This window comes from Macrosteles quadrilineatus, unplaced genomic scaffold (genome assembly GCF_028750875.1).
Source record: "Macrosteles quadrilineatus isolate MER2022 unplaced genomic scaffold, UCM_ALF_1.0 Scaffold_1__1_contigs__length_201487025, whole genome shotgun sequence".
Classification (NCBI taxonomy): Eukaryota; Metazoa; Arthropoda; class Insecta; order Hemiptera; family Cicadellidae; genus Macrosteles; species Macrosteles quadrilineatus.
The window spans coordinates 96182105-96209100 of record NW_026542594.1 but is presented as its reverse complement, the minus strand read 5'-3'; the positions used below and the strand labels follow the sequence as shown (position 1 = coordinate 96209100).

Sequence of the window (26996 nt, the reverse complement as noted above, 5' to 3'; positions counted from 1 at the left end):
CTACGTTTATATTTATTTTTTATGAATTTGAGGGGTTTTAATTACAGAAAATAAATACAAAATACGTCCATTAACACTTGAAACACATTTACAGTTTTTTTTTAGGACAAGAAATATAGTATAAACTGTGATCTATTTTGATGGGACAATTTAGTTATCATCAAACGCGATAGGCGAACGTAAATATATTATGTTTCATGTTTTTAAACAAATTGTATTTACTTTCTGTACATGTTATTACAGAAGTTAGAAGCTAATTACAGTACACCTATACGTTATTTTGAGTTTTACTTTTGTCATTTAACACAATTATTGTGGCAAACATAACATGGCAATCGGTAATTAGGCCTAAATTGTTATTTTCTTAATAACATTAAAGGCCTAACAATTAACTATACACGCACCATTATTATTTCATTATTAAGATTGCTTATTTATGGTCTATATCTTTGAATGGCGTTTTTAGTGTAGTGATTAAAATGTTTTACAATCCTAAATTGAGTTTTTCGCACACCGTTACTACATAAGCAGATGGTTTATTGTTTGCACAGTACCTTAAATTTTTTTATTGCTGTCAGTCAACATAACATTTTAACGCTGCAACTCATGATTCTACCCATATTATCTTCTTTTCTTTATATTTTGATTTATTTAGTTTCCATATTAGTGTGACATGTACTACATGCGAGTGCGGTTGCTCGTAATTTTTTTAATGTGTTTATAATTCAAGAGTGACATATCAACATTTATGCACTATAAATAAGAAAGACGGTTGATGAAAGTTATTTCTTTACTTAGAAAACGGCTAAATTGCGCAGTGTAAAGTGTAGCACTGTTAAGGTCAGTTCTAAACATTAGAGGACTCAACAAGGGAAATTCATGCTCATTTAAAATGTTAAAATCATCAAATATTCCCGGGATTATTCCCGGGATCAGCTGAGACCCCAAAATCCCAGGATTGAGATCCCTAAGTGTGTCAAATAGATTTGCAATCTGACCTTAACTTTTTGAAAAAGGTCCCTTGGGCTCTGCCCCAGTGGCTTTTAAAGTTCCCATGTTATCCTTATTAAGAACATTTGTTTACATTGATCAGCTGAATAATTTATTTGCTGTTAATATTTAAGTTGCAATTCAAGGAAATGCGTCCTACAAAAATTAAATTTTACTGACCTGGTTGAAATTAAATATTTACTCTTTGAATTTAGATTTGTGTACATATTACAACGGAAAAAGTGAGAAAGCCTGCACAATTTGATTTATTATCCAAATAATAAGAACATTGAATTGACACAGTACTGTATTTCATGACAATCATTGAAAGAACCGATTAGCAAACTTTTGAAACAAAAAGTCATAGAACGCCACTAAATAGAAGAAATAAAGATAATGTTTTTTAATGAATTTATTATCGTTATTAGCCTATATAATGAAGAACACCTACAAGATGAAGATTACTACAAACGATGAACGAGGATGTTAGCCGAAGTGCTACAATTTTTAGTAGGAAACATGGACTTTGCATGCTTTTTAGTAGGCAATGGACTTTGTGATCATTGCAAAGGAAATCCCTCTAAGGCTAAATAAGTCTGGTGCTTCAGGGTCATTTAATCTATGTTTCCATAAAAGTCAAGTGATTTTATAAGAATAGCCTGTGACTATATCCAAGAAAACCTTACTAACATTTTCATTGAAGGGTTTAATTCACAGCTAAGGGAAACAAAAAACCAACTGAACAACATCGGGCCTTTTACTCTGCATTTTCTCAGGTAAATAATATAAATAATTAACGTTATTGCAACTAACCAAAGGAACACCAATTTAACAAATAAAATTGTGACAGACAGGTTATGCAGGAAGTCCTTAAGGTAATGAGAAAAAAAATTATGTTTATTAAAAAATGACTGTAATTTGTTAACTTACTGCTAGCGACAAGGGTGGAGCCATGCAGGCTACATTATCAATAAAAAAGGACAACCTTATGAGGCTATAGGTCAGGAAATGTTTGTAAAAAACGCTAAAAAACAATATCAGCTTATGAAATATGATAAAATATTTACAGGAAATGTTTATTATATCGAATTGTTATATACATTGTGAGTATTACACCGGAAATCCATTAGTTGACTCTTTTAAACTCATTGTAAATATGACTTTTATTCGTTTTTAAATAACTTATGTAATAATTTGCACTTGCTCGAATTTGAGCAACATGTACAATAGTTTAATAAATATTTAACTAGTTGTAGCTTAGTAAGCATCCATTAATATAAAATATTGTTTAACCCTAAAATTACACATCGGTAATTATTTGGCCGATCTATGTCCTTTCTATAGTGCCATTGGTCACAAAATGATCAATCCAGTATTTTACATAGGGTAATGAGCGCTCACAATCTACAGACTGGCTTATCTTAAGCATGGATGTTAAATTGAAGATGTTGGCTATCATGCTAACTCGGCCATTATATTTTTTGTTGGGTTGGCGTATTTGAACTCTTTTTACTTTGTCTGCTGACTTATGTGTTTTGGTGACATTTTTATGGGAGATTACAACAAATAAAACTTATTAAAAAATATATATATAAGATTTACTACAAAATTTATATAATGAAAAATATGTCATTTATGGGGTTTTTATGACCCTTAAACGATTTACACAGTATGAAAATTGTTTATTCAACTATTAATATAGAGTTCATATATTGTGATTCGGTTTTATTGCACAAGTAACATAGGTAATACTAGTCTCTTATTTCTTCCAAAAACAAATAATCTACAGTAAAATATAATTTACTTATAAATAATATTTTGTATTAATTGTTAAATTCAACCACGCAAAATGCACTGGCATTTTAGAGAATCTAACAGACAGTTCCAGGGATAAGACATTAAAACAACCCTTACAACTTTCACAAGCTCTTCCAAGTTAACATATTTGCTTCAACAGGGACGCTTACAAACTAATGATCAATAAAGTGATTTCTCTTTATATACTCACAAGCACATGATGCAAAATCAATTCATAAGTTTTGGACTTTGGATCGTTGATCATCATGTCAAGCATGTCATATATGAAATAACCTGAAAATAAAAGTTGTATCATAATTTCACTTCACTTTGGTGGTCTAATCTCCTAAAACAAAATAAATAAGATATGAATAATATTATGTTCTTGTTTCCTGAAGTACCTCTGGTCAAAACTGCCCTTACAGGAATATTACAAAAATATTTTTCAACTTCCTACAACCTAAGCAAAACCCAATAGTAACTATATTTAACTATACACCACATATCTTCATGGATAGGCTTCCAGGGTTGTCACATATACTATGTACAAAAACTACCAACGTTTCGGCCACATAACAGTCAGCCATCTTCAGGGCGAGCGAGCACTATCACCCAGGTCACAGAACTCTACTGGCACGGGTGGGCCGGGCTCGTAGGTTATACCCTCTTGATGGTGGTGGGGGTGTTCTGGAACTTTCCACTCCGTTCTAGCTCCACTGGGCTCCGGCCGCTTCTAGAATGTTCTTGGCTTTCTCTGGCGAGCGGGGACTGTTGAATATCCATTTGCACTGTATTTTCAGTTTACTTAAAATAGGGTTCCACGTATTACTTAAATCTATTCCGTTATCTTTGTTAAAATAGTCAGCATGTTTCCTAATTTAAAAGAACATATAAGATGCACAAAACTCCTTGATGTAGAACATTCGGCAATTGCTGACCATTCCTTCCAAACTAATCATGCAATAGAGTTTGATAATGTAAAAGTTTTGGCACATTCGGATAAGTATTTTGAAAGAAAGAAGCAATAGAAATTAGGAAACATGCTGACAGATAGAATAGAAATTTAAATAGAAATTAAAAGTCAAGTGTCAGTCCTAAATTAAATACTTGACTGTATTCGACATTCCCAGCTGAGTAGGGCCCAATATTCAACCTGGAAAGAGAATCCAAGTTCTTTTTCTTGGTGAAAGGGACTATGACTGTCTTGGAGAGTTTAATGTTGAATCCCTCTCTGAGATACCATGCTTTAACATGTTGGTTGATATTCATGACATCAGCTACAATGGCGAATTTTACTTGTACCATGAGGACTACGTCATCTGCGTAGCCCTGGACAAAGATGCCCTTACTAGTGTGTTCACATAAATGACCGTCCACCACAAGGTTCCACAGTAAGGGTGAGAGTACAACGCCCTGTGGACAGCCCTTTGTTGGTGCGATCACAACTGTTTCCCATAGAAAATCAGCCATGGTCTTGAGTGGTTAGTTTCATTCTATCCATCTACTCAAAGATCAGAATCGGCTCCAGGACGGATTCTCGGAGGAGGAATTACAGATTTTTAAGCAATTTGGAAAGGTTGAAGTAGAAAACACCATATTAACAAGATGAATCAGTGGTTCCATAATGTAAGGAGCTATGAATTTTACAATTTTGTTTGAAAAACCGTAAGCATCTTCACTGTTTGATGGATTAAGAGATCTTATTATTTTTTTCATATCATTCTCTGTTACCAATTTCCACGAAAATTTATTTCTAGAACGATTAGCATTATTTAGAAAATTAGAGAAATCCAAACTCCTACCTTGCTCAACATGAGCCTTCTCTACTACCTTTTTTCCAACATCTATGTAATGGTTATTAAAATCATATGCTGAAAAAGGTGGAACGGTGTTATTATGTTTGAAAAAATCCCCACTTTCTGATTTTACTATTTGCCAAGCAGCCTTACATGTATTCCTTGAACTGCTAACAAATTTCACATTATAATTAATCTTAATTAATCTTTTAAGAAGGGTAAAAACGTACTACGAATAAATGAACACCAGAACTTACCCGATTTTTAACCACAATAGCCTACTCCGAGCCCTATGTGTTGGCCATAGCTTGGGTTATGGGCCAAAGAACGTAGGCCTATTTTTATTAACAGTGAAGTACACAAACACACCCACAACTACATATTTATTCATAATAGCACTTCGTTTCACATAATAAAGTTAAACCGGCCGATTTTACAGATATTTAACGCCGCCGACGACATAACCTAAAACTGATGTTTGTTGATTGACGATGACAGGCGATAACTAGACCAAATCCCCGGTCAGCTGTTGGCTAGTTTCCGGAATCGCCACCGCAGCGCTTGAGCCGCGGCCGAGGAAATCGGGATTTGAGCAGGACAAGAATTATTCGCTGTTCGACCGTCAACTCGTTCACGAGAAGACTCTTCGCGCAAAGAAACTAACTTCGCCATACGATATTGATTCAGGTTAGCTACGTTTTCAGACTTTCCTACTTTCTTTTAAATATTCTTTTTCTAACATACACACACTCGTCTGCCATTTATTTTTTATACGTTTAAGTTTGATTTAAATTTCTAAATTTTATTAACTTAGTTTTCGCCGACTCGCACAAAACCCGCCAGTTCCTGCCTGCCAGTGACTAGCGGTGGATATTTTTCGGCTCTTTTAAACCAATTGGCTATTAAATTACGTTAATTCATTTCGTTTCACGATTAATTATTACTCAAGTTACTCCAGTTAATTCGACGTTTTAATACCCCGAGACTCGTCGTCCGAGTTCTAAACCCCGTCTTTGGCGGGTGAAAGAATCGAGTCTTGGGAGCAGGCTGAGTTGAATAATCAGCTACGAAAATTAATATTAAATTTATTTTAAACCACTCACGTTAAATTATCCGTCAAATTATATTAATTAGGCCCCGAAGACTCTGTAGGGATTGGGTTTTACGTCATATTACATCCTATATTATTTACCTAGGCCTTTAGTTAATTATTTTAAAGTTCATTACGAGTAATTGAATCACATTGGCTTCAGATTGAATACTCGTCGGCCCTACAGAGTCATTCTAAAAGTTAGGCAAAATTCTCCACAACACGTTAACGAAGGCTGGGATGATATAGCTCCAACTGGGCGTCTGCAGGATTTCCTGAGCGCTTCTAGAGCTCTGAGCCTTCGATTAAATTTTAAATAAATTGATCAGTCAAAGTCAGGACAACTACGTATCGACCCCTGGATTTTTCTCGGCTCCTTCTGAGCACCCGGGGAAGAAATTCGAGTGTGGCCGGTTCTAGGAGTAGGCCTAGCCTGACTTGGTGAATACTAGTTTATTCCCCCCCTAGAATTTTGCGTCACAATTTCTTCCAATGAATTTCAAAATTATAATGCTTCATTGGCAAGAGTTTTTTTTTATCAACTTGCAAAATATGTTAACCTATGGCTATTTATTTTATTTTTAGATATTAAAAAATATTTTTTTCTCTCGGCCGTGCGCCCTCTGGGAGTCAGGGCCGGATTTCCCAATAGACCCGGGCCTATGGGCGCAAGCTTCCAGAGGGCGCACGGCCGAAAGGATTTTTTTTTTAATATCTAAAAATTAAAAATAGTCATAGTTGATGAAAAAATTCTGGCTAATAAAGCATTCTGATTCTGAAGTTCATAGGAAGAAATAATTGTTAGAAAATTTAAACTATTTTTCAGAATTACGCATCAATTTTGTTACAACATTGGTAACGAACATTGGTTGTACGGGAGTAGGCCGTAGGGATGTTGAAGAGCGCTCGAGCGGTACGCATCGTATTGCCACTGTCAACTGCCACTATGCTGGCTGGCTCGGCGCTACTATGATCGGAGTGATTAGGGGCGCATGCGTACTAGACACCGTTACCACCCTCACCTCGCAAAACAAAAGCTATTAACTTTTCTTTTGATTAGTTTACAACATTGTGTTGAATGTTTAAAAAATGATGAATTTATCTTTAAAATTAACGAAAAAATATTAATCTCAGTTTGCAATAGGTTTTAGAAAAATTCAATAACCTTCAAAGCACCATTATTGCTGTAATTTTCTCCTCAGCTCAGACCTAACGATTGGTTCGGTTGGCTGGAATATTTTGCTTTGGAAATATAACCAAGATGCAGTACCACCATAGATTAAATATAACTCAAGTTGACTTCTTCCCATTGTTAATTCAATTTTTTTTATGTCTAGTTCATGTTGGTGACACTGGACGTTAGTTTTGACGTACTTTTGTTTCTATTACTTTAGGGTTAGTTGTTAGTTCTATCGTTCTATAATGTGTGTTTTAATTTCTTAAATTAATTTTAAATTTTAAATTTTTGTTTTAATATAACCAGGAGACGACCTATTGTTTATGATTAGATCGTTTGATTTTGGGTAAACTAGGTTTAAATTGCAAGAATTGTTTTAAGCTTACCCATATTGATGGTTTCACGTAGGCCTACCGTATGGAGTTCATGGTTTTGGGCCTGCAATTGGAATCATGTTTTTTTTAAAGAATGCTCGGTGGGCTGAGTTGTTTTGTTTCAGTCCCACAAACGTGAGCATTTACTAAAAGCATTGACTATTAAAGCATATAAAAGTACTGTAGTAAAATTGTAAATTGTATGTAAATTGTAAATTGTATTGTAGTAAAAATTGTAAAATTGTAAGTAAAATTGCTCCTAAAAACTTACAATGATAATATTCCGACGAGGAGTGGTATTCAAGCGATAAACTTAGGCCTATGGGCATGATATAGTTTTTAATAAAGGTTTGAAGGAAAGTAGGCCCTAACTGTGACCAGGCTAGCGGCAGAAAATTATTTGGGCCTAGGGGCGCCAAAATGCTAAATCCGGCCCTGCTGGGAGTTTGTGCCCATAGGCCCCGGCCTCCTGGGCCTATTGGGAAATCCGGCCCTGAGGGTAAAAGTTATCGTTTTTATGGGCCAACATTGAAAACTAAATCCGGCCCTGAGGGTAAAAGTTATCGTTTTTATGGGCCAACATTGAAAACTAATAAAGTGCAGCCCCTTGCACCCCCTGTGGGCGCCCATGCTACTGTGTGTGCTTACCAAAAACCTTTTTAATTAAATTTTTGTATGAATCGGATGAGAGAAAATATAAAAAGGTATAAGTTAGTATCAATGGAAAAGTCTGGTGGCTTTACACTTATTATTACCTGTAATCTGATATATAAATAGAAAAGTTATACACACCTGTAGATACGGCCAGCAAGCAGTGACTAGAAAATGTCCACTTTGATATCAAGTCCTTTCGGATTTCTGGACTTTGATAAAAACTAAAAAAAAAATAATGTTATTGTAAAAGGTTATACTTAAAATCAAATGTTAATAATAAGAAAAAATATGAGGGAGTTGAGGATGTTGCTGTGCATTGACAAATAAAAATGCTAGTAAGTATTCCCATGATCCAGAGAAGTGTGAACCAATTACAGCCCACTAATCCTACATCTGATGGTTAGACACATTCAATAATCCGGCATTGGTCTAAAGCCAGTGGTTCTCAACCCTTTATGGACTATTGTCCCTTTGTGATTGTTGTTAAAACCTATTGCCCCCTGCTATTTAGTAGGCTATAGTTTACCTGATTTAATTTTAACAAAAAGTTAAATAAATAATGAAATAGGAATAGTTCTATGTTAATAATAGAAATTACTTATTATTACGGTTTACATTCACACCATTTATTTACAGTAATTATTATCTTATACATTAAAATGTGACAGGGTATTTTTATTTCATGATTCGGAATAAACAACTCTTGACGGATTCTTATGATTTTTGTGTTGAAAGATAATTTTGAAGGAAAGGCACCCAGCCAGGAAATGGTCAAAGCTATAAATTTAGCTTAGGGTTTTAGTTTTTATAGAAATTAAGTTATAATTTTTAAAAAGTCTAGCGATTTAAAGTTTTTTAAGTGCTAGTTTAGGCCTACAATACAAATCATCTTTATTCATGAATAGTATATTTCGTACCTAGGGCCGAAAATGTGGTTTTGCCGGCTCGAGATAGTTTTTAAGTTTGAGACGAAGTCGAGAACTTAAATCGATCGAGAGCTGCAAAACCATTTCGGTCCGTGTTACGAACGCTATTTTTCACCACACTATATACCCTATTACAGTAGAGTCCCGCAAACTCGGCGTAATGTGGACTGGAAGGGTGCCGAGTTTGTGAAATGCCGGGTTATCAGGAACTAGGGTTAAAAATAAGAACAATACAATTTTTAAGCTTTTTAACTGCCTTTTTTATTTATATTTTTATTACAAGTCAGTATTAAGTCATCAGATATAGTTCAACAAATCCTTGGTATGAGTTGCGAACGATTTGGCTTGAGTCCATTTTTAACTCGGACTCTAAAAATCACTAATTTTCTGAGCCAGGTGATGGCCGAGTTATCCAGACTGCCGGGTTATCGAGAGCCGAGTTTGCGGGACTCTACTGTACCACTATTCACCACTATAATAATGCTCACTGATAGTCAACACAACTACAACTTTAAGGTTATGTGAAGAAATAATTTGAGCACTCAGCAAAAATAAAAATAAATAGTTGCTAAGCAACGGTGACAATAACACAATTCTATTGCAATGCTATGGATTTTGATTGTGTATTTTAAATGCATTCATGTTTTCGTAAGTAAGCGGCTGTAAAAACCTGCTCGGTCCCCAAATTACGATGACAGCTGGCATGGCCAGCAAAACGTAACTTTCAGCCACCAATTAACGTATGTAATACAGCCAAAAACATCATAGTGTGGTGAATAGTATTTTTACAGGAAATACATGAATTGCGTTACAGAAAGTAAAAGAGAAACAAAAAATTAGGTAGGCTAATATTAAGGCCTAAGTATCCTAAATAAAAGATTACTAGCATATTTCTAATTATTTAATTTCCAAAACTATTCTATTGAAATAATGATTTAAGATTAAAAATAGTTTTTCAGTAGTTTTTTTTTTAAGTTATTGTAATTTATTTTCATTGAAAATATTTTTGGGTAGGCTAAATAAAATTTGTTTGCCAATGAAACTGGATTTTTCTCAAATAACTTCAATCAGGTGTTGTTCTACATGCCTGGTGTTTGTAAATTGTAACTGTGGAAATTGTGAGGTAGTTTGATGATCTGAACTTTTTACATGTAGAATGGTTTCAAAAATGTATGAATCATAGATGGTCATTATACCCAATTTAGAAAAATATCGGCTCCTAACTGATTTTCAGTTATTTATACCAGTACTAAAGATAATTCTAAGAGCTTTTTCCTATTGAGGTTGAATTTTGTAGGTTTTTAGTGGTACCACCATATAAAGCTATTCCATAAGCTATATGTAAATTTATTAGAGCAAAGTAAATAGTTTTGAGAATTCCAATGCTTGAGACACAGGACATTTGTTGCAAAGCATAAAGACCCGCTGAAGATTTTTTACCACATGTTCCACATGCTTATCCCAGGTAAAATGCTGGTCTAATACTAGACCAAGGAATTTAGTGTGATCCACTTGATTTAATTTTGAACCGTTAAGATAAATATCTGGTTGTAATTTTAATCTTGATTGCCTTGTGGAAAAAGATAAAATATTTGACTTAGGCCTATTTGAATTTATTAGTAGACTTTCGTTATTTGTGTATTCATTTACTGACAATGAATTAAAAAAAGACCTAAGTTCCACTTCTTTTTGAGATCTATCTAATTCCGTAAGCCCAAAATTTTACAATGAAATTGTGAGCAAACGGAAGGCCGTAGAAAGCTGGGAGAGGTTTCAATTTAAATTTAAAATTATTCACATTTAAATAGCATGGGAATCTAGGTCATGTCTGCTTTGTTTACTTAAAAACATGTGGTTTAACTTTATTTAAAGCATATGGTAATATGTAATATGTACAGTACAGTAATACAGGGTGGAAGGAAAAAACCTTCCACCACGACAGTATACTATTATAAAGCCTGAAATATACTTTTTCCCAATTTTAAGGATCTGGATTAGTTAATGGAGTACAATTGGTTGTGTAAGGTATGTCTGAAAAAAGTGTAAAGTTAGATGTAATTACTGGAATAGGCAAAGGGAACATATTTATCATGCCAAAAATAAAACTAATGTCTACAGATCCTAATATGTCGTTTAAGTTTACAAGGATTCAGTTCCCATTGCGATTAGCTTCTGCTATTGGTACTATAAATAAAGCGCAAGTCCAAACCTTCACAAAAGTTGGCATTTATTTGGAAAAAACCCAGTGTTTACTCATGATCAACTTTATGTTGCTTTTAGTCGGGTAAAGCGGCCGGATGATGTTAAAATAGTACTAGAACCAAATAAAGACCAAGGAAGCGACCAAAATGGATACTATACAACAAATGTCGTTTTCAGAGAGATTTTGTTATAGAATTAGCATTTTAAATTTGGAGGATGGCATTCTCTCTATGTGTTTTATCTAAGTGAATTTGTCTATATTCAAACAAAAGTATATATATATTTAATTAATAGTCATGAAGATTATTATTTAAAATGTTCCTTAGTTGTATCATGATTAGAAAGTTTATATTATAAACACACTGCATGAACAGTCCTTTCGAATTTTTATTTTAAATAGGACAGACATCAAAATGCATTATGCAGGTATGTATTAACTGTTATAGATATTATAATATAGAAAAATGTAAAAACGATAGGCCTAATTAAAGGTAGGGTGACCCATGAGACTAATAATTTGTACAAAATAATTACTAGAATATTTTTATATAGGGGCTATTGCCCCTACAAGCCACTAGTTTACTTGTAATTGTTATATTTGTATCATCTGCATATAGACATAAATATCCTCCATTACAACTCCTGGAAACCCCCTTATGTAGCAAAGAAATAACAAGGGACCAGTATAGATCCCTGTGGGACACCTTACTTTACTGTTTTAAAGTTGGATAAGACATCTTGGGAGTATGCATATTTTCAATTTGGATAGAATGAGGTATGTCAAATTTGAACACATTGTTTCCGATTGTTTGGATATGATCTGAACCATTATATTCTTTATGATTTATATTTAGGCCATGAAGAGATTCATGTGATTTATCATGTGACACACTATCAAAAGCTTTAGAACAAACCAAAAATATTCCAATAACTTTTTCATTGCTGTTAACTTAATTGAGTTGACAACTGATTCAATAAAGTTAATGCTAGAAGTGGTTGTATATTTTCCTGGTCGGAAAACATATTTCTCTTGATCCAGCAACTGGTTAGATTCCAAGAATCCAACAACTGCTTGTATACAACTTTTTCAAGGATTGTTGAAAAAGAACTGGTAGCAATATTGGTCTGTAACTAGAGGGATCATGGGCATCCCCCTTTTTAAAGACTGGTATTATTTTAGCAATTTTTAGTTTAACCCTATGCCCTCGAATGGTACCTCTCAGGTCGTACGGCCAGCACTGCTGGCCATTGTGGTCTCTCTGTTAGGCCATATTAGGCTTTATGGCCACACACTTACCGGCAAAACCGCCGGACGCCGGATCCGGCGGAACCGCCGTAGGGTGAGGGTCAGAACACACTTGTCCTGGGAAAAACTATTTTGCCGGAGCCGGCGACAATAAATAGAGTGCAATGAACTCTGAATCAGTTGTATCTCAGAAATGGTACTATCAAGACCTCAAAATGCCCGTGCTGTGTTTGATCCACCACAGAAGAAAGAGAAAACACCGCTGAAGTATTTGGGTTCATCCGATTCTGGAGAACAGACAGCTCCATGGAGCATTTTATACTCCATTTTTATAGCCCTGAGGAATGCCGAAAATAAGTTTTTAAATTATTTTGAATTATTTATTTTCCCTCGTTTTGTTTTTGTCTTTGTTAAATTCCAAAGATCTATCCCAAAGTTCTGGTTTCTCATGAATCAATCTAATAAATAAATCCATATCAACATCGACCATGATGATATAGAATACCCCCGCAGCAGCAAACCTGCATACTAAGCGAATTTCAACTTGTATGATTACATTTTTACTAAAATCCTACTAATATTATAAATGAGAAAGTTTGGATGTATGTATGGATGTATGTTTGTGACAAGTGAACGCGAAAAATACTGGTCGGATTGGGCTGAAATTTGGCATGATGATAGCTCACATTCCCGATTGACATATAGGCATATTCTTATTTCAAAAATCCTTTCGGGCTCCGCCCCAGTGGCTCTGGAGTTTCCCATGTTAACCTTATGAGAAATGGAATTATTGAATCTTAACAGCTGTTTCAATTAAACAAGTTGGTTCTGTTCTATGATGATCAATAGCATTAAAGTTACAAGGATTACCAACAGGGTGCAGCACTATTATTTCTTTTACATTTATGACAACAGCTAATTTGCAACCAAAAGGTGAGTGAGCGTAGCGAACGAACTTCAACCTAGAGGCGAGTTAGCGTAGCAAACGAGCTAACCTGAAGGCAAGTGAGCGCAGCGAACAAGCTCCAACCTAAAGGTGAATGAGCGTAGCAAACGAGCTCCAACCTAAAGGTGAGTGAGCGTAGCGAACAAACTTCAACCAGGACGTGATTGAGCCATGCGAACGAGATAATCTTGAAAATTAAGAAGTTAAACGGGGCAAAGCCCGCGGGTTACAGCTAGTATTTCTATAAATAAGACATATGCATTCCCAATTTAAATAACATTATATTTAACGAGTGCTTAGACTTGCTTCTACAGGGAAGGAAAAAGTTTTTTTGACAATACGTTAATAGTAAGGATGAAAAAAATGAATTTGCCAAATTTTATCAACGTAAGTAATATACAACTGTTTTCACTTTCTCCTTAAGAATAACATGGGAGTTTTAAATTAGACTTTTTCCTAATTTTCTCCATGACCGTTAGGCATATAAGAACGCTTTAATATACTAAATTATTTCTTTTTTTCAGCTCTACAAAATGGTTTAGAAATAAATAGATTGTTTTTTTGTTTTTAGGTTCAAAAATGGGAATAAACATATTTGCCCCATATAACCCCCATAACCCCGTGTTCCCATGGCCCAATAATGCTGGTTCGTGAACTTGTTTGAATAAACGTAGGTCTTCACGTTTGTGCCAAATTTCATCAAAATTTGATCATTTTTGCTCAAGTTATCGTGCTAATGGACACATACACAGAAAACAAAAGGTTTTCTCTTGAGATCTATTGCAGGGCAAAAATTTTAGAGTTATTTTCACAGTTTGGTGTACATATTTAGTTTTGGCTGTATGCAATCTATTTACCGACTGATTTTAGTAAATTGTACTCTTAAAGCTACACAATTACATGAAATATAGAACAATAAATCCTATTTCTACAATATCTCCCATTTTTTTCCTATAGGTACTAAGAGTTACCCATGTTGGAAAACATCTAGTCTCGTAACCTTTAAAACTGTAATATTTCTTTAAATTTATGACATGAATGAGTTAAGCTTAACCCTTATTTGCTTTAAATAATACATGTTTTTAAACGTAAATAGTGATAAAATATAAAAATTGCAAAAGAAATTGATGAATAAAATACTAAAAATTACAGTAAAATTTGACAATCAACATTTTTTTTTTACAGTTAACTTTTTTAAAAATACCAAAAATATTTAAATTGAAAATACGTGTAACAGTCTCAAAGTGTCAAGAGCCAGGAAATTTAAGTATCTGTGACTTATAACCATTCATTTTATAGTATGATATTTAAAAGCGTTTGGCAAATTTTAGTCTTTCAAGCACCTATGACCTCTTATTAATAGATAAATATGACCTTTACAGATTGAAATTGTGTATAATCTGCTCCTAAATGATTTAAAGTATAGGAAAATATCCCTTGAACACCATTCATGAACTATTTGGAACGTTAACAAAGTATTTCTAACGCTGGACTGCGATTTTAGCTACATTTCATGTCTAAATGTCAGGCCTTGAATTGAACTGATGATTTTTTCCAATGGTTAACCACATATTTGGTTGGGCTGGTTTAATTGAAGAAGTTTACATTTAAAAAATTAAAGATTTTACCTTTTGAGATCTATTGCAAAGCAAAAACAAAAACTTTTACAGTTAATTTCGGAGTTTGGTTGATATATAGCCTTTCGAGCACTAAAAATTTCCATAAACTCTTATAAATAGATACATATGACCTTTAAAGATTAAAAATTGTGTATAATCTGCTCTTAAATGATTTAAAGTATAGAAAAATATCCCTTGAACACCACTCATGAACTATTTGGAACTTAACCCTTTCAGTGCTAGGCCAATAATTCGTATTTCGTAAGACTTTTTTGTTTACCTTTCAATTCCATTACCTGTTGTTGAATTTTAACTGTAATGTTGTCACTGTTTTATTAATTAGGCTAATGTGGAATAATAAGACAATAAGAAAAAAATATAACAAAGATAAATCTCGGTATTTGTAGTAAACATTAAACAAAACTAAGTTTTTGTTGTAATTTTCCTGGTTTTCCTATAATTTTTTATGTTCTGATAGCATTGTTTGAAACCAAAATCTCATAAAATCAAAAGACATATAGTTTACAATGTAATTTTTAATTTAACTTTGATTTAGTTGGACAAGGTTATCGTAATATAGAAATTTTAGGGAAAATAATGTTTTGCAGCAAAGTCTCAGGAACACATTTATGATCACTGTTGTGTTTCAACTGAAAAATATCATCTAAATAGTCCGTGACTAACTAGTGCTGCTACCTAGTAACGCATTGAACAACCATCTGTGGCGCTATCTGTTCGAAATCGGTGGTGTCAGCTTAAATACCGGTTTTTGACTCCTCAGTCTTCAAGCACAGATAGCCGAGAAGGCTAGGGCAAGTGTCACTTGGCCAGTGGCATTCGTCTGCTCGGGTTCGATTCCCGTCCTGTGTGGCAAATAATTGGCGACCTGTGTGTTTGTAGCGATATACTACAACCACTGGGGCATAGTGAGGTGTTCATAATCCTTGGTTTAAACATACACCTCGAAATCATCGGATTGGGCGAATCTTTTAGCTAAGGGGTTGTTAGTGTATCCTATAAACATGCAGGTCACCAATGGCCGTTTTGCTACTTTTTGTTAAAATAACCTTCCTCTCTATATCCCTTAGAGATTTTTAAAACAACGATATATCGTTTCATAGCACTGAAAGGGTTAAACAAAGCATTTCAAACGCTGGACTGCCATTTTGGCTATATTTCATGTCTAAATGTGGGCCTTGAAGTGAACTGATGATTGTTTTCAATTGTTAACCACATATTTGGGTTGGGATGGTTTAATTGAAGGAGTGCACATTAAAAAAAATAATAAAGATTTTACCTTTTGAGATCTTTTGCAGGGCAGAAACAAAAACTTTTACAGTTAATAATATCCGGCAGTTTCACCAGAGCATTTTCCCAAACCGGAGAATTGTGGCCTTCCCCATGCCTTCCTGTGTATCTCAACTTGCTCCGGCGCTGCCGGATCCGGCGTCCGGCGGTTTCGCCGGTAAGTGTGTCCCTGGCCTTAGGTTGGTCACCATTCTGCCAACCCAGCTACACCAGCTTGTATAAAGCATTTTGTTTTTGGGCCATTCTGAAATTAGGCTAAGTGGAATTTCCGCCCTTGGAAGATTTTTTAAAATTTTTTATAAGAGAATATTTATTTTTAATAGGCTATACTTTTTTAATTATAATAACAAACTAAATACATATACACCCTTTGTAGAGGTGAAGAATTAATATAATATAATATGCTATAGGCCATAGGCCTATTCCCTAGTAATTATCCATGGGAGTTACCTCCATGGAGGTTACATTTAAATCTGTTCAGTCACTTGTTAAGTCCTAACCTATAGATCCAGAGCTTATGTTTTCTAAAAGATAACAGGTGTATCCCAAATAAAAAGACAAAGTAAAAATTTTAGCATATGACATGCTTTATTTGTTGCACACTGGAGGCTACAAGGTAAAAGTTACTCGCCGAAGTACGAGAAAGGAAATCCTGTTCATTAATAGCAAGTAGGACACATGAGCAGAAAACGATCAACAGTAACCTCAATATGGCTCCCCCTTCTTCCTCAAAACTCCACCAATGAACAGTGCTGATCTCCAGTGAGCATTTCCTAGAACTTTTATAATGGTCCATGGAGATTACATCCAACCCCGTGGACAACTTTCATCTTTTACCCTAAATAAGCTAATTAGATATTTTTGTAAAAATTGTTAAGATGGTGTTAAGGCTAGGTTATATCTTTTATTACTCATAATGAGAATTTGTTATATAACTTAATTCAATGATTTTTGTTCATAAATCACTTGTCAGTGTTTTATAAAACTTGGGTGGGGACATTCCATGGTGGTTACATTTTGGGTACTTTGCAAATTTTATCTCTTAAACGTAAAATTATTTTAATAAAATAACATTGGGATCTCTTAACAATCTTGCTTCATTTATAAAAAATATCAAGTTTATAAAAATTAACAAGTTTTTTTTTTGTAGAAAACATAAGTTACTTATTGCTTGGCGTTTTGCAGATAATACGACCAAGTACCTAAATACCAATAATGTCAACAGATAGAGGACACTTTAAAGGGCACGACAGTAGGTATCAAGGTTATGTAGGCTACCTGGCAAAAAGTTAGTAAAAAAACGGGGGTTAAGGTCAGCAATAAGTAGTGAGCGCGCTTGATAAAATCTATTGCTGGGCGTTTTGCGGAAAAATACGGCCGAGTACTTACCTATAGCCTATTTGAATTTATTTTCAGTTTCAATGAGTAAAACCTTAGCCCTTACTACGCTATAATAATTGACAAAAGGGCCATTCTGAAACTAAGTGGAATTTTTTGTCCCTCTAAGTTAGATTTCATCAGGCGTATGCACTAGGCTACTTATCGCATGAAGGTTTACTAATCGAATCGATAGTTTCAATCGATATTAGCATAGCCCAGTTAAGAAACTGTACCCCACTACTCATTGCTGAGTTATTGCCAGGTTCACACCAATCTAAAATCACCGATTTCTAGCATCTTTCTCAATGTTCAAATGTGATTTTCAGAGTGAAATAGGCCTACATAAGCGTTTCCCCCAAAAGGTAAGAAGTGCTTAAAATAAGTTAATCTAATTTTGGTCTAGATATTTAGGCCTAAGGCAAAAAAAAATGCAATAGGCCTACCCAAAGTTATAGGCCTACAGGTTCTTAAGTGGACTGTGCTATGTTTAATATCGATTGAAACTATCAACTTGATTAATGACTTCATTCGATTTTTTCATTATCAGCAAGTTTTGTTAGTTAGGTTAGGTTAAGTTTATGACAGTTTTATTTTATAATTGAAATATGGGCCTAGGCCTAAGGCCTTAACTTATGCTGAAAATATACTCACCAAACACAAGCCCCACAGCCAGTAATTACAGAATGAATGAGAGAGTTAGCTATATTTCTCCATTTCCATTGTTGCCTTTTGGATATTCTGGCACTTTTAGGAACAAGTAGTTTCAATATCCAAACGTTGTTACACACAAACAAGAATAAACTGACAGTTACAACAACGTAAGCGTCGTTTACTCCGTTCAAAATTGTGTTTTTCTCTGAATCTGACATTTTGACAAAAATTAAGTTACTCCTCAAAAAGTAAATAAAATGTCGTGCTGTAGCAGGTTAAAAATATCGATGACACTTAAATTTAATTAATTCAAGTTTGAGTTTTTTGAGTAGGGTTATTATGAATGTAGTTAGGTAGGTTAGAATTCAGAGAATTGAGAAGAGGAAGAGAAGAGAATATTGAGAATTGAAATAATGGACTAGTGTACAGTGTTGCCACAGAGCTCCGGAAGAAATCCGTCCTCACAAGTCACAAGCATAAAAATCCCGCTTTTCCTCTCTAATCCGCGCACAATTCGTTTAAAATACGTGCACAATCCGCGCACTCTGTAAATTAACCTGAGTCTAATAATATAGTGCTAGAAAACAAGTTTTCCATTAATTTTTTTACCTATATCGAAATGTAACACTCAAAAAATGTTACAGGATGTTTTACACTTACCGTACCGTATGTGTGCATTCAATATTGATTGAACAGATACAAAAAATTACTCAGTTAAAAAAATTGAAATATAATGCTATTGCATTATATATATTGTATGCTATTTAATACGAAAATTTAATAAATTACATATTCAATTAAACTAAACTTATTGTTCTGAACAAACTTTACCTATAGCAGTTAAAAGTTTTAGAAATCAATAAAATGCAATATTATATCTCCTAAAATATGGGGTTAGTGTAGAGGTATCAATAAATTAAGACATAAGTTGTTGGTTTTCTCTTATTTGTGAACCATACAACAAACAAACAAAAAAGTTGGAAAATAATGTACACAAAACCACAAATAAAAAATATTACTTTTTGTTTTCAAGCTAGCCTTAGCCTGATGGTCGATGTTACCTTTGAGAATGAAAGTGCATTATTGTATGTCAATTTATTCTTTTCAAAACTAACCTAATACATTATAATTATAATAGTATAAAATATTATAAAGTTGGTTAGTTTTTTGTTTCTGTTGGTTGGTACTTTGTTTTGTTTGTCTGTTTGGTTTATAATTTTCATAATTTTAGCTCAGTGGTTTGGTTGGTTTGAACAATAGTCTAGTTGCCAAAAGGCATTTTTCACCCAAACCTGAAAGTAAGGTCCACCCGAAGTTTTATGGTGTTTTCTGTTTCTTCAAGACCTACATAACTAAAATCTGCAAGGTGCCACTTTGTCACCCTTGAGCAAATTGAAATATTCAAGATGGCGGCCAAGATGGCTTAAAAACTGTATATTTGCTGTATCTTTTCCTATAGAAGAGACAGGATAATAATTTTTGTGTCTAATTTTATGTTTTAAAGGTCAGAGAATACCAATAATTGATTATCTTAGTAATAAAAAGACCCCCGCCACAGCAAACCTGCCGACTAAGCGAATTTCCAGTTGCCTGAATTGATTTTCAATTAAATGTATTTAATTAACATTAATTTTTATGAGTACTTAGGCTTGCTGCTACAGGGAGGGTAAAAAAGTGTTTTTTTGTGAAATATTAATAACTTAGTATAAAATAAATGAATTTACCAAGTTTGATCAAAATATATCCATAAACAAGCAGACTACAACATTTTACAATATTCACCATAAGAATAACATAGGAATTTTAAAATAACAATTATTTAAATTTTCTCCGTATCTAATAATGGTACAAAAACACTTTGATATACTAAATTATTTGCTTTTTTAAGCTCTTTAAGAAGGTTTGAAGAGAAATTGGAAAATTTTGCGTTTAGAGGGTCAAAAATTAGAAAAAACAATTTTCACTCCATAAAACCCCGCGTAAAACCCCGTTCCCATGGTCCGATCATGCTGGTTCTCGAACTCATTCAAGTTTATCCTGCCTTACACCTTCAAACCAAATTTCATCAAAATTGTATAAAAATTACTCAAGTTATCGTGTTCACGGACACATATATGTAATTGTCTATTATGAAAAATAGAATTTTGGTATGTTTCAAAACCCCAACTTTTTCAATCAATCGATCAATCAATTTATTTATTGAACTATAATGAATACATGCATATTATACAATAGGTGCAAAAACCATACAAGGCTTGTCTGCACCAAAATATTATGAAAAACAGTGTTCAGTGTTCTCATGCTAGGATTTTGTCAGATCTTTTTATACATTGCCCTATATGTATGAATGTATGATTCCAAAATATGTTTTAAATGTTCTCAAAGCAATTTTTCCCACCTCAAAGTGTATTTTAATCGAACTAGATGTAGTGGTGCAGCCCGCGTCACGACTAGCGTTCCAAGTTGAAGACTAATAACAATATATCCCATAATATATCTTCAAAGCAATATACAAACTGATATGAGGTTGATAATTGTTGAAAATTGTATTCAGATTCTTTTAAGAGCCACAAAATATGAATGTTCTTATCGCCTGAGTTTGTATTTGCAAACATTCAAAGGTTTTACAAAAAAAATCTTCGAAATTTGCTATTGTTTCAATTTAAAGCTGTCTATTTTAAATAAATCAATAATGAAATGGTATAAGGTTATTATTATCTTAAAGTAAACTTGAAGAGGAATCTATTAAGACAAACCGCAAATCGTTAAGACGATTAGTTGTCAAATAATTGATGTTTTACTAAAAGCTTACATAAATCCAATATGGCGGAAGTTTTTTCAAAAATGGCGGCTTTCCACCACTTGGATTTTCTTGATTTTTAGTATAATATTCTTGACACCTTTTTTGACAAAATCCCATATATTTTGGAATATATGGGGAAGAAATATATTTTATTTCTTTTACCTTAAGTTTGATGTTGGACCGTATTTTGACTAGCCTAAAGAACAGTGTTTTTTTCTTAATTCAAGAAAACTATAATTTAAAACCATTTACCATTTACCATTTACCATCGATGTCTTCTCCGCCGTCCTTGTAGACAGGGGAATCGTCAAATTCTTGTTAATATGTGTATGCGTGTGTGTGAGTTTGAGCACTGCTCTCCTATTTATTGTTTAGGTTATATTTGTGTTCATTTATAAAGTCAATTAATTTATAATATGGTCGTTTAATCAAGTATTGTTTGAGTTGTTTTTTAAAAGTTTTATTTTCACTTATTTCTTTGAGTTCTTTTGGCAAAAGATTAAACATTTTGATCCCCATGTTGTTTGGTGTTTTACTGGTTTTGTTTAGCCTGTGATAGCCTATGTCAAGGTTTGATTTGTTTCTGATGTTATAGTTGTGACATTGGGTTCTGAGTTGGGGGGGATTTGATTTGATTGAGGTAATTGTTTCAAAAAGGTAAAGGGAGATTACAGTTAGGATTTGGTTTTCGATAAAGAAAGGTTTACAGTGGGCTTGTGTGTTTTCTTGTTCAATTTGTTCTATTATTCGAATTGCTTTCTTCTGTAAGGTTATTATTTTCTCAATGTGAATTTCATTTGCAGAGCCCCAGGCTATGATGCCATATCTGATATGCGATGAAAAGATTGCATGATATGCAGTTATAGTAATTTCTTTGTTTGTTAGACTTCTAATTCTTCGTAAAGCATACACAACTTGTGACAATTTTCCACCTAGCTTTAAAAGGTGATCATGCCATGTTAGGTTTTTGTCCAAAACTATTCCAAGGAACTTAGTATTGGTTTGTGAGTTTTCATCTGTAGTTGAAATTTCATTGTTATGGTTTGTAGGTTTGAAGTTTATTACTATTGTTTTCTGTTTATTTATTGTCAAGTTTATTTCGTTGCAAGCAGCTGTAGAGATTTGTAGAGTTTCATTAGTTTTTAATTTTTGAAGTTCTGGAGTTTTGCCATCTGTTGGTGTGATGATTGTTGTGTCGTCTGCAAACATTATACAGGCGCTGTCTTCTGTAAAATTGGTGGGGAATGAATTTATATATGTTAAGAAAAGCAGGGGCCCTAGTATGGAGCCCTGCGGAATTCCTTTGTAAGTTGTCTGTAGTTTAGACCTGCATTTGATTTCATAATAGTTCTTCGTATATTCTATTTCGACTAGCTGCTTCCTGTTCGTTAGATAGTTCTGGATCCAATCTAATGCTTTGTGAGTTATGTTAAGTTGCTTAAGCTTTTTTATAAGAATTTTTCTATCTAAGCTGTCAAATGCTTTTTCGATGTCTAAGAAGATGCCGGTTGCTTGGGATTTAGTTTCCCATATATTAGTTATTTTATCACAAAGGGTTGCTAATGCTGTATTGGTAGATTTGCCATTTCGAAAACCATGTTGGGATTGGGAAATTTTATTATTATTTTCTAAATAGTTCATCAGTTGGTTATGTATGCTTTTTTCTATGTATTTCGACAATGTTGGTAGGATAGATATCGGTCTATAGTTTGAAATATTTGTCTTCTCTCCTTTCTTATACTTTGGATAGACTAGGGCTATTTTTGCTAGGTCTGGTACGGTTGCTTGTTTAATTGAGGCATTTATTACGTTTAAAAGGGGCTCAATTATTTGATTTTTACAATGCTTAATCATTTTGTTATTTATCTCATCAATCCCCGAGGAATTTTTCGGGGGTAGCTTAGTCATTATTTGCTCAAGTTCTTTTTTTGGTTACAGTCTTGAATTCCGATAGAGAGTCTGGTTCGGGTAGTGTCATGTCCGGTGTTAGGTTGTCGAAATTGGTGTCCAGTGTCTCAGTAGGTTCTCCTTTGCCTAGAGTGATGAAGTGGGTATTAAATAATTTGCATATCTTGGTAGGGTCGCTGATAAGTTGGTCATTGGCTATTAGTTTAATCTCTTCGTTGTGTTTTTTATTGGGATTTCTTTCTCTATTTATGGTTGACCATAGTTCTTTATTTTTATTGGGGGCATTTTTTATTTTTTCAATGATTGTGTTTCTTTTTTGTAATTTAATTTCTAAGTCATAACATCTTTTTAGCCGTTTGTGTAGTTCCTTATCTTCATCTTTATTTGTCAATAAATATTTTTGTTCTGCCTGACGTAATGTAGATCTTAATTTTACCAGCTTTTCATTCCAGAATATTTTTTTATTATTTTTGTTATTATACGCTCTGTAGGTTTTGGGCATGATTTCTTCAATTTTTCCTTGGATGGTTTTCACTAGGTAGTTATATTTTTTGTTAACATCAGGAGTTGTAAATATGTATGACCAGTCTTGATTACTAAGTGATTCTTTTAGTTCATCTAATTTAGCTGTTGTTATTTTTCTGGTTAGCCTTTTGATGGGGGGGTTAGTTTTCAGTTTTATTGCTTCTACTATACATTTCAAAGCCTGATGGTCAGAGATTGAGTTCCAAATAGATGACACTTGTAGTTTTGATAGGCTAATATTAGTACAGCACCAATCAATACATGTCTCAGATGTAGAAGTTATTCTGGTAGGTTCCACCTCAATCGGTTTCAGGTTATGTTCTGTTAGTATATTTAAAAATTCAATTGTATCAGGGGTTGTTTTTTTGAGGTAGTCAATGTTTACATCTCCCATAAATATAATGTTTTTTTTCTTATGCGTGAAGTTTGATAAAAATTCGGAAAATTTATTGAAAAATGTATTTAAATTGCCACTAGGTGATCTGTATCCTCCTATGATTATAGTTTGTTCTTTTATCAATTCGATTGCTGCTAATTCAATTGTCAGTTCTTCGTTGAAATCCTGAATGTTTATTTCATGAATTTGCTTGTATTTCATCGCTTCCTTAATATAAATTGCTACCCCACCCCATTTATAAATATGTCTGGAGAAATCAGAGGATAGAATATAATTAGGTATATTTACTGATTTAAGTTCTTCATTTGTTAGGCCATGTTCTGAAATTATTAGTATATCTGGATTTATTTCATGGACTTCAAATAGTAATTTTTCAATTTTCTTGTGGAGTCCTCTTTGAATATTTAAGTGATAAATTTTAAGGCTGGGGTTTTTATTTTCAGGATTTTTAGCAGGTTTGTTGTTAGAATACGGGAGATGGGCTTCAGCACTTGTGGCAATTAGGCTTGGGGGTTTTTTGGCTCTAGACTATTGTTTAGGATTTTGGTTGTGTGACAGGTTATATCTGTTACAAGTTCTTTATTTGTTGAAATCGTGGTTTGATCCGTATTTTTTGCCAGGTCCACAGTTGTCCGTTCATCCTCAGTCGCTGTCAGATCCAGAGTCGCAAGTAGCTCCTCAGTCACTAGGCTCGTTTTGTCCTCAATTGCTAGTTGGTCCCTTGTCGCTGGTTGATTTTCAATTGATTGTTTATCTTTAGTTGTTAGGTAGCTTTCGGTTCCCTTATGATTTTTGGTATCGGTAGATGTTATGTCCCTACTTTTTCTTAGACTCTTTTCTGTGGTTGCCTTGCTTTTTGCAGTTGCTAGGGTTTGATTCGTAGTTTGGAGTGTGTGCTCCAAAGATTCACTCAGAGCTTTGTCTCCGATTGCATTGGGATGTATTCCGTCTCGCAGTTGATAAAAAAAGCAGTTGATAAAGTCATTCACTGTTCCTGAAGAAGGATAATGCACTGTCCCCAGTACAGCACAAGCATCAATTAGGAGAACTGCTTGTAAGTTAACTGATTTGATGACTGAGTTCTGTTTGAATGTAGCACTTATCCTCAGAAACCATAGATATAATATTTTAAGTCAAGTAAATACTTGAAAACATTGTTGATAAGGTAACTTGGCAACAAATTAATGTGGAAATTTATTAAAAACTTATATTGATTTATTATTTTGGGTAATTTTCTAATTAAAACATCAAACTAGGCACAAAATGATTATCCTGTCTCTTCTATAGGGAAAGATACAGCAGATATACAGGATTAGTAAACCGAACCAGCATGATCGGACCATGGGAACGGGGTTTTACGTGAGGTTTTATGGGGTAAAAATTTGTTTTTCTAATTTTTGACCCTCTAAACGCAAAATTTTCCAATTTCTCTTCAAACCTTCTTAAAGAGCTTAAAAGAACAAATAATTTAGTATATCAAAGTGTTTTTTTACCATTATTAGTTACGGAGAAAATACAAATAATTGTTATTTTAAAATTCACATGTTATTCTTGATTATATTTTATATATTTTTTATATTAGGATATATTTTGATCAAAATTGGTAAATTTATTTATTTTATACTAAGTTATTAATATTTCACAAAAAAAACACTTTTTCACCCTCCCTGTAGCAGCAAGCCTAAGTACTCATAAAAATTAATGTTAATTAAATACATTTAATTGAAAATCAATTCAGGCAACTGGAAATTCGCTTAGTCGGCAGGTTTGCTGTGGCGGGGGTATTTTATTACCAAGATAATCAATTATTGGTATTCTCTGACCCTTAAAACATAAAATTAGACACAAAATTATTATCCTGTCTCTTCTATAGGAAAAGATACATCAAATATACAGTTTTTAAGCCATCTTGGCCGCCATCTTGAATATTTCAATTTGCTCAAGGGTGACAAAGAGGCACCTTGCAGATTTTAGTTATGTAGGTCTTGAAGAAACAGAAAACACCATAAAACTTCGGGTGGACCTTACTTCCAGGTTTTTTGACCGGCAACCAGACTACAAGGCCATGCTGCAGGATTCATGACGTCACACTAGTGGATGGATTTCATTGATAAATTCATTGCCATCACCATTCCCATATGTTTTAGGTAAATAAACAAGCTGGCTGTTTGTAAGATTTTAATGGTAAGATTTTTTCTAGTGGGGCCTTGGTTTGGTTCACTGAGCTAAAATTGTTTGGTTAGGTTAGCAGTGTTGCCACAAACCAACGTCTAGAGTAAAATCACTAGATTCACTAGAACGGGTAGTAAAATATCCCTAGAAAACGATCTCTAGAAGTGACAACCTAGAGACGCAGACGTAGAAGAGTGAAGAGAACAATAAATGTACACCAACATCATCGATCATTCTTGAATGCACTATAATATAATCCTTAGTTCATACAATCATAAAAGTTAAAAGTGCTTCGCTTAGAACGCTCACAAATGAGTGATTGGCACTGTTACCATAAGCCGATACTAATTCTTTTCACCCCCATTCATTCATCCCGAATGTAAATGTAAACTCTGACTGTAAATGCTTAGCAACAGTATATCCCTACATAGCATTTTATTATTTCCGTATGTTTTAATAACACGTCATCAGGTGCATACGTATATTACATGATTAACAGATTTTGAGTGCATTTTGAAGAATCAAATCCATACATTCTCCCAAGAGCTCAGCAAAAAACTATTTGCAAGCATAACTAGGGCTCCTGTAGACACAAAGAACTATGACTGAGTCCTGGTTCGATAACACAATTTTGGACTCTGACAGATGACAAGAATCCTCAGAGCAAAACCGGGACACATCCACATCAATAATCTGAATACCATATCTTGCTAGCAAGCGACTCCACCTTTTTGACCAGATTGACAGTAGAAAGCTGCGATGTTTGTGTATTCCAGCAAAGAAAAGCAATTGAACTGATCTTGTGTCAGATTATGCTCTGTCAGGCATAAGATGTCAGGGGCTTCACTTTCTAAATGGATTTCTAGAAGTTCTTTGTTTCTAACACCGCAGATGTTTTGGTGGAAAACTGAAATAGAGGATTTAGGGCCTGAGTCGGAAGTTTTTTTCCTACCCTCTGCTCTGAAGCTTTCTCCTGCCTAATCCTAAAAAAGTATGGTCTTCATTAGGAAACAATCCAGATTTGGAAGAATATCG

At 33.9% G+C, this 26996-nt stretch overlaps 1 protein-coding gene across 1 annotated transcript in view; it reads right to left on the bottom strand.

Moving 5' to 3' along the window:
• Window positions 1-18513, bottom strand: part of LOC128991329 (TLC domain-containing protein 2-like) — a 47445-nt gene extending 28932 nt beyond the window's left edge. The window contains exons 1-3 of the mRNA XM_054414171.1: window positions 18157-18513; window positions 8017-8099; window positions 2999-3081 (exon numbers count right to left, since the gene is read on the bottom strand). Coding sequence (XP_054270146.1) covers window positions 2999-3081; window positions 8017-8099; window positions 18157-18374 — 384 coding nt within the window. The 5' untranslated portion in view covers window positions 18375-18513. The remainder of the gene's footprint in view (window positions 1-2998; window positions 3082-8016; window positions 8100-18156) is intronic.
• Between the last annotated feature and the right edge of the window lie 8483 nt (window positions 18514-26996).